General features: G+C 46.9%; 1 protein-coding gene across 1 annotated transcript; it reads right to left on the reverse strand.

Annotated features, from left to right (window-relative positions):
* Positions 1-7,242: 7,242 nt before the first annotated feature.
* Positions 7,243-16,738, reverse strand: LOC114590552 (uncharacterized). Its single transcript, XM_077926642.1, is given in 7 exon segments — positions 7,243-10,536; positions 11,461-11,587; positions 12,740-12,822; positions 13,263-13,338; positions 13,501-13,995; positions 15,778-15,886; positions 16,366-16,738. Coding segments are annotated over 6 exon segments (3,636 nt in total). The 5' UTR covers positions 15,862-15,886; positions 16,366-16,738; the 3' UTR covers positions 7,243-7,765.
* Between the last annotated feature and the right edge of the window lie 3,895 nt (positions 16,739-20,633).

Genomic DNA, 20,633 nt, shown 5'->3' on the forward strand with positions numbered 1-20,633 from the left:
ACCTCTCCTCCCTTTCGACTGTTGCCCATAGACTGGCCTTCACCAAAGCGAGGTTCAACGCTTTCCCTTCCAATGTCCTGAGACATAGATTCTCAAAGGGCCAAGTCCCCGCCACGTGCGAATGTGATAAGGTGACGCCGGAGTCGCTCCAGCACATTATGTTCACTTGCCCCTTGTTCAATGTGCCACGGGCAAATTTGTTGGGATCAATCATACAGAAACTAGTGGGTACCCCACCAAAATTCCACCTTGCCCAAATCTTGCAGGATAAGGATTCCCACACGACCCTGAAAGTGGCTAGGTTCCTGGTCGCTGTCCTCTCCCAAAAGCGACGCCAAGGAGCGCTACAAGCTAATTAAGGCGTAGTATGCCTTTCCATCTTATAGTATTTATTGTTATAGTGGTGTTTTAGCGACTGTTTTTTCTTTTCCCCACGGCACAAGCTGTCACTTATGTGTTGTTTTTACCTGTATGGGCCTATGGCCGTAATAAATATTATCTTATCTTATCTCTAGTCACTCTTCTCCAGGATGAAGAGGAACCATTGATGAGCACCCTTTGGGTTCGGTCAGTCAGCCAGTTACAAATCCACTGAGTGGTAGCATAGTCAAGACCGCATTTTACCAGCTTGTTTACAAGAATATCATGGGGCACCTTGTCAAATGTCTTGCTGAAATCAAGGTAGGCTACATCCACTGCGTTCCCTTCATCTACCAGGCTTGTAATTCTGTCAAAAAACGAGATCAGGTTAGTCTGACATGACTTATTTTTCAGAAATCCATGCTGACTATTGGTGATCACAGCATTCCTTTCTAGGTGCTCACAGACTGTTTGCTTAATGATCTGCTCCAGAATCTTCCCTGGTATTGATGTCAGACTGACTGGGCGGTAATTATTTGGGTCCTCTCTTTTCCCCTTTTTGAAAATAGGGACAACATTTGCCCTCCTCCAGTCTGCCGGGACTTCACCTGTTCTCCAGGAATTCTCAAAGATGACTGCCAGTGGTTCTGAGATCACATCTGCCAGTTCTTTTAATACTCTTGGATGCAGTTCATCTGGCCCTGGAGACTTGAATACATCTAAACTAGCCAAGTATTCTTGTACTATCTCCTTAGTTATTCTGGGCTGTGTTTCCTCTGCTGAATCATTTGCTCCAAATTCTTCAGGTCGGGCATTGTTTTCTTTATCGGAGAAGACTGAGGCAAAGAAGGCATTGAGGAGTTCAGCCCTTTCTGTGTCCCCTGTTTGCATTTCACCATCTTCTCCTCTGAGTGACCCCACTGTTTCTTTGTTCTTCCTTTTGCTACGGACATACCCATAAAAGCCTTTTTTGTTGCTTTTAACCTCTCTAGAAAGCCTGAGTTCATTCTGTGCTTTAGCTTTTCTGACTTTGTGTCTACACGTGCTGGCTATTTGTTTGAATTCCTCTTTGGTGGTTTCCCCCTGTCAGGGAACTGACATCAGAGCAGAGGGGAGAGGCGAGGCTCCCAGATTCTGCAGGAGAGGGAACGAGTAAGGGAAGAGAGAGAACGTCATCTGGGGAAGGAAGTCCAGGTGACACCAGGAAGAAGGGAGAGGGAGAGAGCATCTCAGAGTTGAGGCTCCGAGACTCTTCCAGTGAAGTCAGTGAGGAGGGTGGAGGACCACCACTCGGCACGCCCACTCTGCGCAGAAGGCTTCCACGCAGAGAGGCGAGGCGGAGGTTGTCCGTTAAGGAATTCTTATGCTGGAAGAAATTTAGGAGACGCCCACTCACGGATTCTGCTAGCGACTGAGCAGCAGCGCCAAGGGCTGCTCAGTCAGGGGAAGACACAACCACCCCATAAGCAGTTTGGAACAGCTGGAGGTTTACACACAAGCAACCCCAATTCCCCTTGACACCCCCCCTTTTCCATTTTTTGTACACATCCTTTTTAAATCTTAACTCAGTTAAAAGTTCTTTAGATAGCCACCCTGGCTTCTTTAAGCACCTTCCATGTTTCCGTCTCATTGGTATTGCCTGACATTGTGCTTTTACTATCTCCCTCTTAACAAACTCCCAGCCATCATGAACTCCCTTTCCTTTTAGTATTACTGTCCATGGGATCTTACCCAGCACTTCACTAAGTTTTATGAAGTCGGCTTTCTTAAAGTCAAGAAATTGAGTCCTAGTATGCTTGGCTGCTCCTTTCCGCTGTATAGTAAACTTCAGAAGAGCATGATCACTCGCGCCTAATGATCCTTCCACTTCTACCCCACTAACCAGGTCATCAACATTTGTTAGGACCAGATCTAAAATGGCAGTTCCTCTTGTTGCTTCTCCCACTTTCTGGACAATGAAGTTGTCTGCAAGGCCAGTGAGGAATCTGTTTGACCTTATGCTCTTGGCTGAGTTTGACATCCAACAAATATCCGGGTAATTGAAGTCCCCCATTACTACTATCTCCCTTCCTTTTGCATGCTTGGCCATCTGTTCCAGGAAGGCATCATCTATGTCCTCCGTTTGGCTTGGGGATCTATAGTAAACTCCCACAATGAGGTCTCTGTTATTCTTCTCTCCCTTAATTTTGACCCAAATGCTCTCACTTTGGCTTTGAGGTTCTAAATCTTGGATCTCTTCACAGGTATACACATCCCTGACATATAACGCCACTCCTCCTCCTTTTTTGTCTGGTCTGTTTCTCTGAAATAGATTGTATCCCTCCATTATTACATTCCAATTGTGGGACTTATCCCACCAGGTTTCAGTGATGCCTATTATGTCATATTTAGTTTGCTGTACCAATAGCTCAAGCTCATCTTGCCATGTCGAATAATTGTTTTGATTGGAAATGATTATTTTAATGACAAGAAGTATTCAGGTTCGATAGTTCTGGGTGATTATGTCAAAAAGGGATCAGTTTGAAGCCATAAAACCTCGAAATCTTCCATAAATTGGTGCGGCAAAGCATAAAGTTGGGGGATCAAAACCCCTGGCTCACTCGAGTACACTGAAGGAGAACTATGAAGGGGTGAAGTATGTGCTGGAGAAAATTGGTTATGATCAGCATGATCAGCCTAGCTTCCTTCCGGGCTTGAGAATCTCCGCAGCCAGTTATTTCCTCCCAGCCTAACCTGCCTCGCACCACACAGTTGTGCTGCGCTTGCCTGTGCTTTTGCTGGTTTTGTAAACTGCTTTGAGGTTTTTTGTTCTACAATCAAGCAACACATATTTTTCATGAAATAGTGAAATGGAAACATGGCCACCTGCCCAACCTGAGGAGGTGTATGCAGATCAGGAAATCTCCAAAAACAGATTGGGTTTTCGTTGGAAAGGGACAACACCTGCTTCTGGTGCTCGTGAGCAACGGTGAGTGAGTGTCAGTTGCAATCAAAGTGTACTTCCTGCATTGCAGGGGGTGGGCTGGATGACCCTTGGGGATCTCTGAAGCCTACAATTCTCTAGAATCTGAGGCAAACTGACAGAGTGTTTAGCTTGGGTGTTGGTTCCAAATGAAGGCCTTTCTGTGGCAAATAGCCGAGATTGGCATAGATTTGGGCCTTTCCCTGAACCCATAAATTTGGAACTTGCTTCCAGAAAAATGTGCAGGACAGACCTGCAGCCATTCCATGTAAAGAGAAAAGACAAAAAAAAGAGAGAGAGAGTCCTCTATGCTGACTTGCCCGTTTCAGGATAGTTTCACCTAGGTTCCAAAATGTCACATTGATCTCAACAAAATTCATTTCAAGTTAGTGTGCATATAACCATAGCCTTATATTATTGTTAAGTTTGCTTCAGATGATTCAATTGGTTTCACGTCTGCCCTGTGTGTTTGCCAAAGGACTGGCAGTGGACTTTTTTGCCTGTTCTTAAAGACCACAAAGACCACAGAGAGAGCGACCTGCATAGGGGAAACTTCTGCACCAAATGCATCAGCGAACCCAATGCACCCAGGTATCTCTGCCCTGTGTGAGAAAGAGAGTGGTTGCCAGTCAGTGCAGAGCAGCCTTTCTCCACCTTGGGTCACTCAATGTTGTGGGAGTACAAGGCCCATCATCCCTGACCATTGGTCCTGCTAATGAGGTCCTGACCACTGGTGGCTTGGGCATGCTGCAGGCCCTGTGGGGAGTGCCTCCCAGCATTTTGTCACCCTCCTCAGTGGTGACGCCCAGGGTGGCACACACCCACCGCACCCCCTTCCTCTGCCCTTGCCTGCAGAGACAATGGAATGCATCCCTCCTGTCATAACCCTGTTTTTATCAAGGGGCAGAGTTAAGAGCTTTCAGCAGCACTAGCAACCTCCAAGGATCAGTTGGTCTTTGTTTCAGGCTGCTTTGGGCACCATTCAGTGCAGTGACATAGCGTATGAGCACACTCAACTAAACTTGCCATTTGTGGGCACTCTCAGTTGGCATCTCTGTGGTTGGCAATGATGGGAAAACAGAACTGAGATGTCTGTAAGAAGCTGGTGAGGTGGGCAAGGGGGCTTGGCCTAGCTCAGGCAAGGGACTGTTGGATGGCCTCCTTAAGTACAACTGATAGCCAGTTTTGACGAAGAGCAAAGAACTGAAGAGGTTGTGCCTCAACCTACCAGGCACTTTCTTGGCAGAAACAGTGACGTCGCAGAGGGGGGTGTGAAATGGGTACCTTAGGGGGTATGGAAATCAGCAGCTCTGCAACTTACATCCATTGGAGGGGTCGGGCCTCTGAGCACCCCAAGTGCCTCACTTCACAAACAGGCAGACTTCAGAGCCAGCTCTAGGTGGGTGCTGGTGTGGTAGGTTCTTTCATGGAGCTTTGACTGTGTTAGGCCATGGAAGGCCGTGGAAGGCTGGGATGCTAACGAAACTGCTCCATGGAGTAAATATTGTGGGAGTTTAGAAATCAAATCTAAAAATGCATATTCTTACTAGTAAGCAAGTGTGGAGATTAAAATCACAGAGCAGTATTGCTGTTAGGTGGACTCAGATCAATGCAATTGGTAGAGAAGGCTCTGTGTTATTTCATTTCCCCTCCTCTCTTGGTAGGGAAGAAGGAAAAAAGTATTTTCTGTTCCTTCTCTCTCTCTCTCTCTCCAACCAGCCGATGGGAGAAGACTTGTATCTGCTTGCTCCAGCATCAGGCTCATGCCTGAGGCTGCTTTCACTGTAAATACAAGTATTTTACCTGCATTTATTTTTACTGCTGTTGTTGCTAAGGACAGGTGCTTGACTGTGAGTAAACTATATGTTTTAAGCATACTTTCCAGTCCAGTCGGTGGCCTGTTTCTATAATAAACGGGGTAACAGAAGGGAGAGGTGCGCCAGAATCTGAGTGAGGCAGCAAATCATACGATTCTGCTACCTTGACTCAGCCATGACCCCTCTGGTGGAGGGCACCCTAACCCGGTGCTCTAACCCTAACCCAATCCTAACCCTAAACCCCCTACCCTAACCCAACCCTTACCCTAACCTAACCTTTAACCTAACCTAACCCTTAACCCTAACTCCTACCCTCACCCTAAACCCTAACCCCCTATCCATAACTCTAACCCTGCCCCTAACCCTAATCTATACCTGTGCCAAAAATCAAATCCAGTGTGTTGCCTGCTTGACATGTGTTGCCAAAACAAACTGGGAGAGCCCTAGTGTAATGGCTTGGCTCTCCCACAGAAGCGAGACACCGGCAGTAATTATCTCAGGTTTATTGCTCAAACACATAAATCACTCCAGAGCTCCTTCACTCTGTGTCTGACTCCAAGTTTGCAGTTGCCGAGTCTAAACTCCGCCCTTCTTCTTCTTCCAACAGGGGGGAAAACCCTTTCGCTTCCGCTCTTTCCCCCTCCTCTCACTGACCTCTTCGCACCTTCGAGTTTTTGGGCTATCTATTCCCAGCCTCTCCCCTTCTGTCTCTGAGCTAAGGTTGGTATTTGGATCTTTGCTATCTGCTGCCTGCTCTCTGCTTTCTGAAGCTATGCCACTGGGCTGCCCCTCCTCCCTCTCACATTCCAGTGTCCTTATCTCTCTTTTCCTGCTTTGATTCCCAGCCTCTGTCAGCTCCTGAACGAAGTGAGGCCGTGGAAGACACCAAGTTCAGAGCCCATGAGGAAGGGGCAGTGTCAGCATGGGCGCTGAAGTTCCCCAAAACCAATAGGTTAGGGAACTCCAAGGCCCAGCCTGCCACCACCTCCAGCAGGCCTGACAGGGTGGCTGTCAGTGGTCTAGGTGGTTGATACACCCGCCAGCCAGCCAGGCTCTCCTTGGTGCCCCACACCAGGCCAACACATTCAATGCCGGAGATCTGTGGCTCTGGCAGAACCCTGAAAGAGCAATTCTCCTGGATTAACGACGACACCCCTCCCCCCAACCCACAGTCCGCGATTGAACTACGCTCTATTCTGGTCTTGCTTTCAAATGTGAACTGTTGACAGTGCAAAGATATAATTGCAACTGTTCACTTTGCAAAGGAAACCATCATTTGTAGTTACCATCTTTTTCCATGTGTTAGTCAATGTTTTTTGCTTTAAAAAACTTACTCAAAAATTGAGGTTTGTCTTATACACGGATGGTGAACCCCAAATTAAGAAATCAAAATTTTAAACATCAAACATAACTTTGATATTTTCCTAAATATTCAAAACACTGGTATTTTTAGTATTGTATATTTAAACATCACCGGCAGTGAGCTTTTTTTAGGTGATTGCAAGCTCGCCTCCACCCCCTCCGTCTGCCACCACTGCGCCAAGCCCACTCGTGCCTGAACCTGAGCCCGAGCCATTATACCTTCTATTTATATATGACTGGGGGGGGGGGGGCATTCATCCAGAAACAGTGAAAAGATTCCAGAACAGTCGTATATAAGTGGGATTGGCACTCTGAGCATGCGCAGCTTCAGCTGCAAGTGCTGATAAAAGCAGAACTTTTGTTTTTTCCTTTTACAAACAACCGACCAACAAATGCTGCCTACAAACTGTAGTGTCATGACTGCCTATAGACTGTGTCCGCCTGCATCTCGCTGCTAAAAAGAGTGAGACTTAGTATGACGTTACAGCTCTTGCTATAATGATTGTAAAAAGTGTTACCGTGAAGCATTTATGACCAGTCAAGCAATAAAACACGTGACTGAGTTTTACGGTGTCTGTGAATGTTTCTTCTCAAAGTGTAGCTTCAACTGCTGACGACTGCTTCCAGAAACTCAGCAGAAAGACTGAAAGCTGCTAACAAGGTGCCTACACATGAGTATACTCATGCAGCAAAAGTGTGATGGACTGTGACCTTTAATACTCCTTGGAGGAAAAGGTGGTATAAAAAGGCAATAAATGAATTTTAATAAGGACAAATGTAAGGTTCTGCACTAACACAGGAATAATCAGCTGAACATATATACAATGGGTAATACTTGGCTTGACACGAGTCAGCAGTGTGACGCTGCAGTCAAAAAGGCTAATGTCTGCATCAACTGAAGTATAGTGTCCAGTTCAAGGTCAGACTAGTCCTTGGACAGACGACACCTGGAATACGGGGTCCAGTTATGTGTAGAGGAGGGTGGTTAAGATGATCAAGGGTCTGGAAAACAAGCCTTGTGAGGAATGGTTTAGGGAACTGGCTGTGTTTAGCCTCGAAAAGAGGAGGCTGAGATGGTGGAAATAGCTCAAGGAAGAGCTTTCTGGTGGTGGAAGCTGTTAAACAGTGAAATGAACTCCCTCAGAGGGCGGGGGGTGCTCCTTCATTGGAGGATTTTAAGCAGAGGCTGGATGGTCATGTCATGGATGCTTCAGCCGAGATTCTTACATTGCAGGAGGTTGAACTAGATTAACCTTGTTGTTGTTTAGTCGTTTAATCGTGTCCGACTCTTCGTGACCCCATGGAGAGCACGCCAGGCACTCCTGTCTTCCACTGCCTCCTGCAGTTTGGTCAGACTCATGTTTGTAGCTTCGAGAACACTGTCCAACCATCTCATCCTCTGTCGCCCCCTTCTTCTTGCGCCCTCCATCTTTCCCAACATCAGGGTCTTTTCCAGGGAGTCTTCTCTTCTCCTGAGGTGGCCAAAGTCTTGGAGCCTCAGCTTCACGATCTGTCCTTCCAGTGAGCACTCAGGGCTGATTTCCTTCAGAATGGAGAGGTTTGATCTTGCAGTCCATGGGACTCTCAAGAGTCTCCTCCAGCACCATAATTCAAAAGCATCAATTCTTCGGCGATCAGCCTTCTTGATGGTCCAGCTCTCACTTCCATACATCACTACTGGGAAAACCATGGCTTTAACTATACGGACCTTTGCTGGCAAGGTGATGTCTCTGCTTTTTAAGATGCTGTCTAGGTTTGCCATCGCCTTTCTCCCAAGGAGCAGGCGTCTTTTAATTTCGTGACTACTGTCACCATCTGCAGTGATCATGGAGCCCAAGAAAGTAAAATCTCTCACTGCCTCCATTTCTTCCCCTTCTATTTGCCAGGAGGTGATGGGACCAGTGGCCATGATCTTTGTTTTTTTGATCTTGAGCTTCAGACCATATTTTGCGCTCTCCTCTTTCACCCTCATTAAAAGGTTCTTTAATTCCTCCTCACTCACTTCATGGATCACTGCCTTGCCGTGGCGAAGGGGCTTGAATAACTCGGAGAAGCTATGAGCTATGCCGTGCAGGGCCACCCAAGATGGACAGGTCATAGTGGAGAGTTTTGACCAAACGTGATCCACTCCAGTATGCCTGCCAGGAAAACTCCATGGACAAAGACAAGAGATTAACCTTAGGGTCCCTTCCAATGCTACAATTCTATGATTCTCCCCACGGTGAATTATTTAATGGGACGTGAGCTTGGTGCTCTTACTGAAGTTCTTTCCACATTCCAAGCACTGATATGGTTTCTCCCCTGTATGAATTCTTCGATGGACCACGGGATTCCCCTTGGAATTGAAGTTGTTTCCACATCACAAGCATTTTAATGGTTTCACCCCTGTATGAATTCTTTCATGTGAAGTGAGACTTCCTTTCCAGGTGAATCTCTTTCCACATTCCAAGCACTGATATGGTTTCTCCCTGCTGTGAGTTTTTTGATGGGAAGTGCGATGGGAATTTCGACTGAATCTCTTTCCACATTCCAAACACTGATACGGTTTTTCCCCTGTATGAATTCTTTGATGGGAAGTGAGATTTTCCTTTTGGTTGAATCTCTTTCCACATTCCAAGCACTGATATGGTTTCTCCCCTGTATGAATTCTTTGATGGGAAGTGAGAGTCCCCTTGGAATTGAAGCTGTTTCCACATTCAACACACTGATATGGTTTCTCCCCAGTGTGAATTCTTTGATGGGCCGTGAGATGCGCCCTCTTACTGAAGCTCTTTCCACATTCCAAGCACTGATATGGTTTCTCCCCCGTATGAATTCTTTGATGGGAAATGAGATGGGTGTTCTGATTGAAGCTCTTTTCACATTCCAAACACTGATATGGTTTCTCCCCTGTATGAATTCTTTGATGGGAAGTGACACTTTCTTTCCGACTAAAGCTCTTTCCACATACCAAGCACTGATAGGGTTTCTCTCCGCTGTGAATTCTTTGATGGGAAGTGAGATTATCCTTCCGAATGAAGCTCTTTCCACATTCCAAGCACTGATATGGCTCTTCGCCTCTGTGAATTCTTCCATGTGATGTGAGATGGGAGTTCCGACTGAAGCTCTTTCCACATTCCAAACATTGATATGGTTTTTCCCCTGTATGAATTATTTGATGGGAAGTGAGACTTACTTTCCAGGCGAAGCTCTCGCCACATTCTAAGCACTGATATGGTTTCTTCCCAGTATGAATTCTTTGATGGGAAGTGAGACCTTCCTTCTGGGTGAATCTCTTTCCACATTCCAAACACTGATACGGTTTCTCCCCTGTATGAATTCTTTGATGGGAAGTAAGATTTACCTTCCAAGTGAAGCTCTTTCCACATTCTAAGCATTGATATGGTTTCTCCCCTGTATGAATTCTTTGGTGGGAAATGAGGCTTTCCTTGCAGGTGAAACTCTTTCCACATTCAAAGCACTGATAGGGATTCTCCCCACTGTGAGTTCTTTGATGGGAAGTGAGTGGGCCCTTCTGACTGAAGCTCTTTCCACATTCAATGCACTGATACGGTTTCTCACCACTGTGAGTTCTTTGATGGGAAGTGAGATGGAAGTTCCGACTAAAGCGCTTTCCACATTCCAAGCACTGATATGGTTTCTCCCCTGTATGAATTATTTGATGGGAAGTGAGACTTGCCTTCCAGGTGAAGCTCTTTCCACATTCCAAGCAATGATATGGTCTCTCCCCGCTGTGAGTTCTTTGATGGGAAATGAGATAGGAGCTTTGACTGAAGCTTTTTCCACATTCCAAGCACTGATATGATTTTTTCCTGCTATGAGTTTTTTGATGGGAAGTGAGACTCCTCTTGGAATTGAAGCTCTTTCCACATTTCAAGCACTGACAGAGTTTCTTCTCAATGGGATTTTTTTGATGGGAAGAGGAATAGAAGCTCTGACTGAAGCTTTCTCCACACACCATGTAGTTATATGGCTTCTCCACTGTGTGGATTTTGCAGTGGTCTCTCTTGTTCTTAATTTCCAATTCATCAGCACCTGTGACAATAAGAGAAATGGATTAGAGCCTTAGGAAGAAACTGAGCCCCAGATTATTGAACAATGATAATCAATGCTTGTGAGAGAGAGAAAAGAGAAGGGAGTTAGACAATTATTTATTTATTTATTCATTCATTTATTGATAATAATTATTATTATTAATAATAATAATACCCTGCCCATCTAGTTGGGTTTCACCAGCCACCCTGGACAGCTTCCAACAAAATATTAAAATACAATAATCTGTCTAACATTAAAAGCTTTCCTAAACAGGGGTGCCTTCAGATGTCTTCTAAAAGTCTGGTACTTGTTTTTCTCTTTGACAACTGGTGGGAGGGCGTTCCACAGGGCAGGTGCCACTACCGAGAAGGCCCTCTGCCTGATTCTCTGTAACTTGGCTTCTCGCAGTGAAGGAACCGCCAGAAGGCCCTCTGCACTGGACCTCAGTGTCCAGGCAGAACGATGGGGGTGGAAACACTCCTTCAGGTATACTGGACCGAGGTTCTGATTTGAAAGAGAGGTAGAGCTGGATATTATATGCATACTGATGAACACCCAGGTCTTACTACAAGGTTCAGTGTCTTTGTATTAACTGACATATTTATAGGAACCTGAGGTCAATAAAGCCTGACTCTTTTCTGGGATGGATTTTGCTTTGCCCAATCATGGATTCTTCTCCATCTCCAATGTTAGTTTTCTCTTGAGTCAACCAAAAACCCTGACAGAAGCTGTTTCAACTTTCCTAACAGCTCTGAAGCCTAACTGGAGGGAGAATATGCACAGACAAAACAGTTGATAGTCCTCCATTGGGGAGTTAGAATCCTTGATGCTGTAGATGGTGCTGTTGAGCTCCATCCAATTACTGGAGGTTTGTCACAATACTCAATATCAAAACAGAAATTATGAAGCAAGAGGGAGTCTTACTGAGAGAGTCCATGACCTCACGATTCTCCTCCATGACTTCCTTATGCAGAGCTCTCTGGTCAGGATCCAGCAACACCCATTCCTCATCTGTGAAATGAACAGCAACATCTTCAAAGCACACTGGACCCTAAAAGAAAAAGGTTGTCCTCTTAGACAGCATGAAGAATATAAACTGTACACTGCTCTGCTATTTTCTGCCTGTGAATTGCTGTGTTGTTTTAATTGGATGGGTTTGCTGCATATTTCAATTATGTGAGCTTGTTTTAACATTTTAATGGATTTTTTGTTGTCTATTTTAATGATGGGTATTAATTTTGTGTAATAGGGTGGAACTTCAAATCCTTCTCTCTGTGCAAGCATTCCAGCTTGCCAGATGGAAAGATCCCCACTCCACTCCCCAATGCGCTGTTCTTGGCGGCGGGGGGGGGGGGGCTCCCAATGCCCTAAAGCCAACTGCAAGGGGTGCATGGGGGCACAAGGAGTGGGAGGAAAGGGAGCTGAGCCCCATTGTGCAACTGATGTGGCTGGCTAGAGGACTCCTGGCCACTGCTTAGAAGCCTGTCTTAGCATTCAACAATAAATATATAAATAAAAGTGCAACAACATACCGTATTTTTCACTCCATAAGATGCACTTTTTTCCTCTTAAAAACTAAGGGGAAATGTCTGTGCGTCTTATGGAGCGAATGTGTGGTCCCTGGGGCTGGGGGCGGGGAACCCGGGCTTCCCCCACCAGCCCCCAAGCTCTGGGAGCGGAGGCAAGGCTGCGTGCAACCTTGCCGCCGCTCCCCGACCTGTTCTGGGGGCTGGGGTCGGGGGAAGCTCGGGCTTCCCCTGCCCCAGCCCCGTGGCTAAAAACAAAGCCAAGGCAGCACGCAACCTCTCCAGCCAGGAGAGGTTGCGCACGGCTAAAAACGAAGCCAAGACAGCGAACCCGGGCTTCACCTGACAGCTCCAGAAGCCTGTCCGCTGCTCTTTGGGGCTGGGGTGGGGAATAAGATTTTTTTTCCCCCTCCTAAAAACTAGGTGCGCCTTATGGTCCAGTGCACCCTATGGAGTGAAAAATACGGTAAATAATACTAGCAACACTCGGAAACCTAGTTAAGGAGAGGTGGCTGTTGATTATTCACAGCACACAAATCTTCTGGAATGGCATGTTCAGACTTTGTTAAGGGCAGTTTCACAGCAGCAGGAGGAGGGGGAGAGATTCATTTGGGCCCGGAGGCACCCAGGCAGCCCCACCCCTCAGCCTCTTTCCCCACAAGGCTTCTTCCTCCTACTTGATCTGGTTCCACAGCCGCTGCTTCCCCTCCAGCACCATGAAAAGATGGAGGAGCATGTCTTGATGGCATCATTTGGTCACCTGTAAGTAAGAAGGCAAGTAGGAAGACACAGGTGCATGCTTCTCTCAGAGGTCAAGCAGCACGACTCTAACTTCAGGTGGGCCTTACGTAAAGTCTTGCCTGCTGAGTGCATTTGGATGTTTGTACTCATTTCACATTTTCATGCTACAAAAATGGATCTCCACTCCTTGGGGTTCTTGGGACTCAGCTACACAGCCACAAATAAAAGGCTTTAAGTGTGTTTTCAGTGCAATATGCAATGTGACACTAAATGACGGTGGTGAGCCTTATGGAAAAGTCAATGTATTTTTTAAAAAGCATTTTCAGAACAGTTTTTATGTGTGTGTAGACTCCATGTTGGGCCCAAATGTCTTCCTCAAAAGAATTCAAAGAACCCATTATATTAGTTTCAAAATCAATAGCATGTGCCAAAATGTAGAAAGAACTCATCAGTCCTTACCCAACAGCCTCTCTCTGGTTTCCCACAGAGTCCTCTCTGAGGAATCCAAGCCCTTGTCTGCAAACAGTTCCTTTCCCTGAAAGAGCAACAAGGATTTAAAACAGGGAAGTTGGAGAAGTACTGGAAAAGGAATGGCAGAGGCATTTCTTGGATGCTTTCCAAAAAAGGATGTGATTTAGGGATGCTCTCCCTCATGTTTGGAGCCCCTTAGGAGCATCCAGAGGAAAGTCTCTCTCACCTGCTGCTCCGCCTGCTTCCTCTCCTCTGCCTGACTCAGGAGAAAACCTTCAGCCAGGGCTACTGCCTGGGAACTGGTCTCTGCTCCACATTCCCTCACCCAGCACTCCATCTCTAGTGGAAGGACAGCCAGGAACTGCTCCATGATCACCAGGTCCAGCATCTGAACTTTTGTATGCCTTTCTGGCTTCAGCCACTGACCATCAAGACGGTAAAATTGGTTGCAAACTTCTCGGGGTCCTTCAGTCTCCAGGGAACAGAGCTGCCTGAACTGCTGGCTCTGCACCTCTGAGCAGAGGGTGTCCTCCTCACCCAGGACCTTCTGCAGCGAGTTTCCCCAGAAACTCCCACTGCTCCCAGTTTTGATAGCATGGCCTCTTCCTGCTTCAGGGTCAGCTGAGTCTTGCTCATCCATTTGTGCTCTCATGAAGCCTCGCGGAGATCCCTTTTTCTTCTGCCAAGTTCTGTCTGTCCCAATTAGAAGCACTAGCAAGTCCTACAAAACAAGCACATTGTTCTGTTATAAAATTGGTATACTGTCAGGAGAAGAAAAATGTTCCCTGAGTAAGCGTGGATGAGTCTTACTAGGAACCAGGGTTGGACTGCACCACAGCATAGACTCTGAGCTTTCTCTAAAAGAAAAAGGAAGACTTTAGCCCTCCTAGAAGTAATGTTGCCATACTAAATGTGCAGACAACTGAGGGCATTTCTGTGAGATGAATACCCCGCTTGTTCCTGCCTTTCAGTCAATGCATGAAGTCAGAACTGCGACTGACGAGTGAGTACCAAATGCATTGTGGACACTAGGCTGTGGTGGGGGTCCTAAACCTGGGGCCCTCAAAAGCTGCTCCCCGTCCTGTCCTCCCCCGCTAAACACACAATCCTTTCCTGTTTCTGTCTCATTTTCTAGCACTTGGAATCTCCAATGTTCTCAAAACATACTACTGGTGTGGGGTCTTCCCTTTTTTGTTCTGAGGGCCAGATACTTACCTGGCCAACCCCCTGAGGATGACGGGGGTAAGTTCAAAGCACGTGGGGGTGGAGCCAAGGGACAGCGCTAAAAAGCAAGTAAAGAAAGACTCATCTTATTTCTGAGATCGTAAGTTGTTTTAAACGGTTTTAATGTGGTTTTTAATGTTGTAATCTGCCCTGGGAACTGAAGGTGAAGGGTGGATTAATAATGATGATGATGATGATGATGATGATGGTGTGACAAAGCTTAACCCACACACAGCCATATATGCCTGGGGGTACTCCTGAATCCAGCAGGGTCACTTGAGGCTCAGGTGGCCTCAGGGACTAGCAGTGCCCATTTCCAGCTCTGGGCTAGTTTGCCATCTCTGTCCCTTTGGGACTGTGACGAGGTGTCCCTTGTAATCCATGCTCTGAATCAGATTGAATTACTGCAATGCCCTCTGTGTGAAACTGTCCTTGAAGAGAAGAAGAGGAGGAGGAGGAGGAGGAGGAGAAAGAAGAAGTTTGGACTTGATATCCCACCTTTCACTCCCCTTCAGGAGTCTCAAAGCGGCTCACATTCTCCTTTCCCTTCCTCCCCCACAACAAACACTCTGTGAGGTGAGTGGGGCTGAGAGACTTCAGAGAAGTGTGACTAGCCCAAGGTCACCCAGCAGCTGCATGTGGAGGAGCGGAGACGCGAACCCAGTTCACCGGATTATGAGTCCACCACTCTTAACCACTACACCACGCTGTAGGAGGACTTGGAAGATGGTCCAAAATGCAGTGACCAGATTATTGGCTAGCTGGTGGGCTCGCTCTCTTTATTAACTGTATTTATATCCCACCTTTTTCTCCAAAAAGCTCTACTTGGCTTACACCCCTCCTCATTTAATCCCCACAATGACCTGAGAACACATTTACTTGCTTTTTTAAAACTGCTGCATTGGTTGTGAGTTCATTTCTGAGCCCCATTCAAGGTGCTCACATTATCTGAAGAACCACCTCCTTCTCTAAAATACCCATTGGATGTTTTTGGATTGGGAGAGGTCTTGGTAGTCTCACCACGCTCAGAGTTTTGGAAGGGGGATGTCCCAAGAGAGGCATTCCTTGGTTGGGGAATTCCCTCCCACAGAGGCACATCTGGCACCTTCCGCTATTCACCAAAGCCTCTGACACCGCAGACATGTGTTTACAGGACCACCCTATTCCTGTGACTGTATTTTGTTGATTTTAAAAATTGCTGTATCCCGCCCTGGATAATAAATGGAGTAGTAGTAAAAATAGTGATAACAATAACAACAAGAACAGCAGTAACACATACCTTAAGAAAGTGGGGAACTTGCCTGCTGGAATTTGCAGAGGTTTTGTTGCCCCTTGAGGTTACAGAAGAAAACACACACATCATCAGTATTTGGCTCAATCTGGTTGATCTAAATTTAAATGTAAACATAAATCATCATCTTCACTTTGAGCCTCCCTCCCACAACTCATCAATAGACCAACATTTCCATTAAGAATCACAGATTTGTAGAGTTGGAAGGGACCATGAGGGCATCTAGCATTCTTCCATTTGCAACATGAAAGGGGGGGGGGGGAGAGTTAACCTAAGAGCAACCACAAGCTTGCCTCTCTAGGAGTTTGGCTATGCTATGTTGCTTCTGTTTAAACCAATTCAGGAACCAAGGAATCGAACCAACTAATCCTACGTTGAACACTCATAATGAAACATATATTGCAGATATTCCTGCAGATTTATTTTGCTATTTTTGTAATATACAAATGACATGAGAAGACTCGGTCTAATTATTGGTATCATTCATTACTTCTATTATCCTTGTTTATAAAGTTCAATAAAAAGTTATTCAAAGGAGAAAGGAAAAAGCACGCCCAGGCCACACCTGCAATGTACCTTCAAAGCAGAATCAGACCCCTTGAAAGAGCCATGGCTTCCAAAGAATCCTGGGGAACGTGGTTAGTTCGGAATGGTGGGCATTTCAATCCTCCTGCTGCAGATGTGAGGGGCTGTTATGTCACATGCCTGCATTTACATTCCGGCCCTGATGGTTGGAGTCTTGTGAGGCCTGAGAGCTGCCAGGCGAGATTCCCCCGTCCCACCCCCGGGGGGGGGGTTAACAACCCGTCCTTCCTGCGGGAGGGAGATCCATAGTTCACCGCAGGAAGACGCGCTTTCTTGTCTCCGCCTTCAATCTTCCGACCGCCTTTCTCTACGGATTGCCTGGCTCAGGGGTTCATCTTTATTTTTTGCGTAGATATTTAGGAAAAAGGTAAAAGGCGGATCTACACGGATCCTCGTGAATTCATATGATTTTTTCATTCAAATTAAATAAAACCACCATGCTACTGTAGACCATGTCTTACTCTGTAGAAAGCATCAAAAAAATCACGCATCCACTGTTTTGGGGGGGCGCAGGGGCGCAAAAACATGGTTAAAAAACACGGATCCTCATGGATCCTCATGATTTTTGCGCTAGATCAGCCCAAACTCACTTTCAAATTACAAATCATGTCCAGGGGCACAACATCCACCACAGAAATCACGCATCCACGGCTTCCTGGCGAAACCGTGGCCCAAAAACATGGTTTTCAAGAACGGATCTTCATGGATCCACACGCTTTCTGCATCGGGCCAACCCAAACTCACCGTCAAATCACATATCATAGTAAGGGGCACAGCCTACAACACAAAAAACTCGGATCCACACCTGCCTGGCCACGCCCTGGCCCAAAAACGTGGTTCCGAAGCACGGATCCTCATGAATCCTTATGATTTTTGCACTAGATCAGCCCAAACTCACCGTCAAATCACACATCATGTCCAGGGGCACAGCTTACACCACAAAAAACTCGGATCCACGGCTTCCTGGCCATTCCATGGCCCAAAAACGTGGTTCCAAAGCACGGATCCTCATGGATCCTCACGCTTTCTGCATTGTGCCAACCCAAACTCACTATCAAATCACACATCATTCCCAGGGGCACAGCCTGCACCACAAAAAACTCGGATCCACGGCTTCCTGGCCACTCCATGGCCCAAAAACGTGGTTCCAAAGCACGGATCCTCATGGATCCTCACGCTTTTTGCATTGGACCAACCCAAACTCACCGTCATATCACACATCATTCCCAGGGGCACAGCCTGCACCACAAAAAACTCGGATCCACGGTTATCTGGCAATGCCATGGCCCAAAAACGTGGTTCCAAAGCACGGATCCTCATGGATCCTCACACTTTTTGCATTGGGCCAACCCAAACTCACTGTCAAATTACACATCATGTCCAGGGGCACAGCATCCACCACAGAAATCACGGATCCACGGCTTCCTGGCCATACCGTGGCCCAAAAACATGGTTTTCAAGAACGGATCCTCATGGATCCTCACGCTTTTTGCATTGGGCCAACCCAAACTCACTGTCAAATCACACATCATGTCCAGGGGCACAGCTTACACCACAAAAAACTCGGATCCACGGCTTCCTGGCCACTCCATGGCCCAAAAACGTGGTTTTAAAGCACGGATCTTCATGGATCCTCACGCTTTTTGCATTGGGCCAACACAAAATCACTGTCAAATCACATATCATAGCCTGGGGCACAGCCTACACCCCAAAAAACTCGGATCCACACCTGCCTGGCCATACCGTGGCCCAAAAACGTGGTTCCGGACCACGGATCCTCATGGATCTTCACGCTTTTTGCATTGGACCACCCCAAACTCACTGTCAAATCACACATCATAGCCAGGAGCACAGCCTACACCACAAAAGTCACGGATCCATGACTTCCTGGTAAATCCATGGCCCGAAAATGTGGTTTTGAAGGACGGATCCTCATGGATCCTCACGCTTTTTGCATTGAGCTACCCTAAACTCACCGTCAAATCACACATCATGTCCAGGGGCACAGCCTACACAACAAAAAACTCGGATCCACGGTTATCTGGCAACGCCATGGACCAAAAACGTGGTTTCGAAGCACGGATCCTCATGGGTCCTCATTATTTTTGCACTAGATCAGCCCAAAGTCACCATCAGATCAAACATCATGGCCAGGGGCACAGCATCCACCACAAAAATCATGGATCCACGGCTTCCTGGCCATACCGTGGCCCAAAAACGTGGTTTTGAAGGTCGGATCTGCACGGATCCTAACGCTTTTTGCATTAGGCCACCCCAAATTCACTGTCATATCAAACATCATGTCCAGGGGCACAGCCTGCAGCACAGAAAACTCAGGTCCACGGTTATCTGGCAATGGCATGGCCCAAAAACGTGGTTTTGAAGGTCGGATCTGCACAGATCCTAACGCTTTTTGCATTAGGCCACCCCAAATTCACTGTCATATCAAACATCATGTCCAGGGGCACAGCCTGCAGCACAGAAAACTCAGGTCCACTGTTATCTGGCAACGGCATGGCCCAAAGACATGGTTTTGAAGCACGGATCCTCATGGATCCTCACGCTTTTCGCATTGGGCCAACCCAAACTCACCGTCAGATCACACGTCATAGCCATGGGCACAGCCTGCACCACAAAAAACACGGATCCACGGCTTCCTGGTCATACCGTGGCCCAAAAACGTGGTTTTGAAGCACGGATCCTCATGGATCCTCACGCTTTTTGCACTAGATCAGCCCAAATTCACCATCAAATCACACATCATCGCCGGCGGCACAGCCCGGACCACAAAAAACTGAGATCCACGGCTTCCTGGCCATACCGTGGCCCAAAAACGTAGTTTTGAAGCACGGATCCTCATGGATCCTTACGCTTTTCGCATTGGGCCAGGCCAAACTCATCATAAAAGCTTTTTGACACCTAATCGTCTCCGCCTCTCATTGCGCGGGAGTCTCCTGCGCAGGGTGGGCGTGGGTAGCGGAGTGCCTGGGCTCTCTTCACTGACTTCCAGGGAAGAATCCCGGAGCCCTTCCACCTCCTCTTCCCATTGCTCTCCTGGACTCTTGGTGTAACGCGTATTTCCTTCCCCTTCCACCGAGCTGATTCTCCCCCTTGTGCTAGGACCTTCACCTGCAGAGTCTGAGACCCTCTCCTTCTCCCGTGTCTCTGATGTCAGTTCCCTGACAGGTTGCTAATACACCAGAGGACAGGGTCAGAATTCAAAATGACCTGAATAGCCTAGAGAGCTGGGCCAAAACCAACAATATGGAGTTCAATAGGGAGAAATGTAAGGTACTACACCTGGATAGAAAAAATGAAATGCACAGGTGGGGGACACTTGGCTTGACAACAGTACCAGTGAAAGGGATCTGGGAGTCTTAGTTGACCACAAGCTGAATATGAGTCAACAGTGTGATGTGGCAGCTAAGAACGCCAATGCAATTCTGGGCTGCATCAATAGGAGTATAGTGTCTAGATCAAGTGAAGGAATGCTACCACACTATTCTGGTTGGTCAGACCACACCTGAAATACTGTGTCCAGTTGAAGAAGGATATTGTCAAGCTGGAACATGTCCAGAGGTGGGTGACCAAAATGTAAAAGGTCTGTAATCCAAGCCCTATGAGGAGAGACTTAGGGAGCTGGATTTGTTTAATCTAGAGAAGAGAAGATTAAGGAGTGACATGATAGCCATGTTTAAATATTTGAAGGGATGTCATGTTGAAGAGGGAGCAAGCTTGTTTTCTGCTGTTCTAGAGACTAGGATGCAGAATAATAGATTCAAACTATGGGAAAAGAGATTCCACCTGGGCGCGGTAATCCAGTCAGGGAAAAAGGGAGGCATACTATGTTTAGGGCACCATTTCCAGCCTCTTCTCCTTTTCGGGGTGAGAATAGTGGATCCTAAAAAGGGCTGCTCAGTCATGGATACAGCTGCTGAGCTGCTCAACTGCCTTATTCCTTGAGTCAGAACGACTGAACGCCCATGTGTCGGTTCATGACTAGGGGCTTCACATTCCTGCCCCTGTAGCCATTTAGTGATCGCCATGGGGGTTGGGTTTGGGGGGGTTGGGTTGGGTTTTTGGAAGATGCCTGTGCGTGAATTTGTTTTATGTGTGTAGATCAGTGCACACTGACCAACGCACAGCCTTCGCAGTAGGGCTCTGTTCTGATGGCATGAGTAGTCACGACGAACTGGTGGATCCTATCTCATGCAGCCTTCATCCGCCTTCACAGCCGTTGTAACACACTGCTTGTTATC

This window comes from Podarcis muralis, chromosome 3 (genome assembly GCF_964188315.1).
Source record: "Podarcis muralis chromosome 3, rPodMur119.hap1.1, whole genome shotgun sequence".
NCBI lineage: Eukaryota > Metazoa > Chordata > Lepidosauria > Squamata > Lacertidae > Podarcis > Podarcis muralis.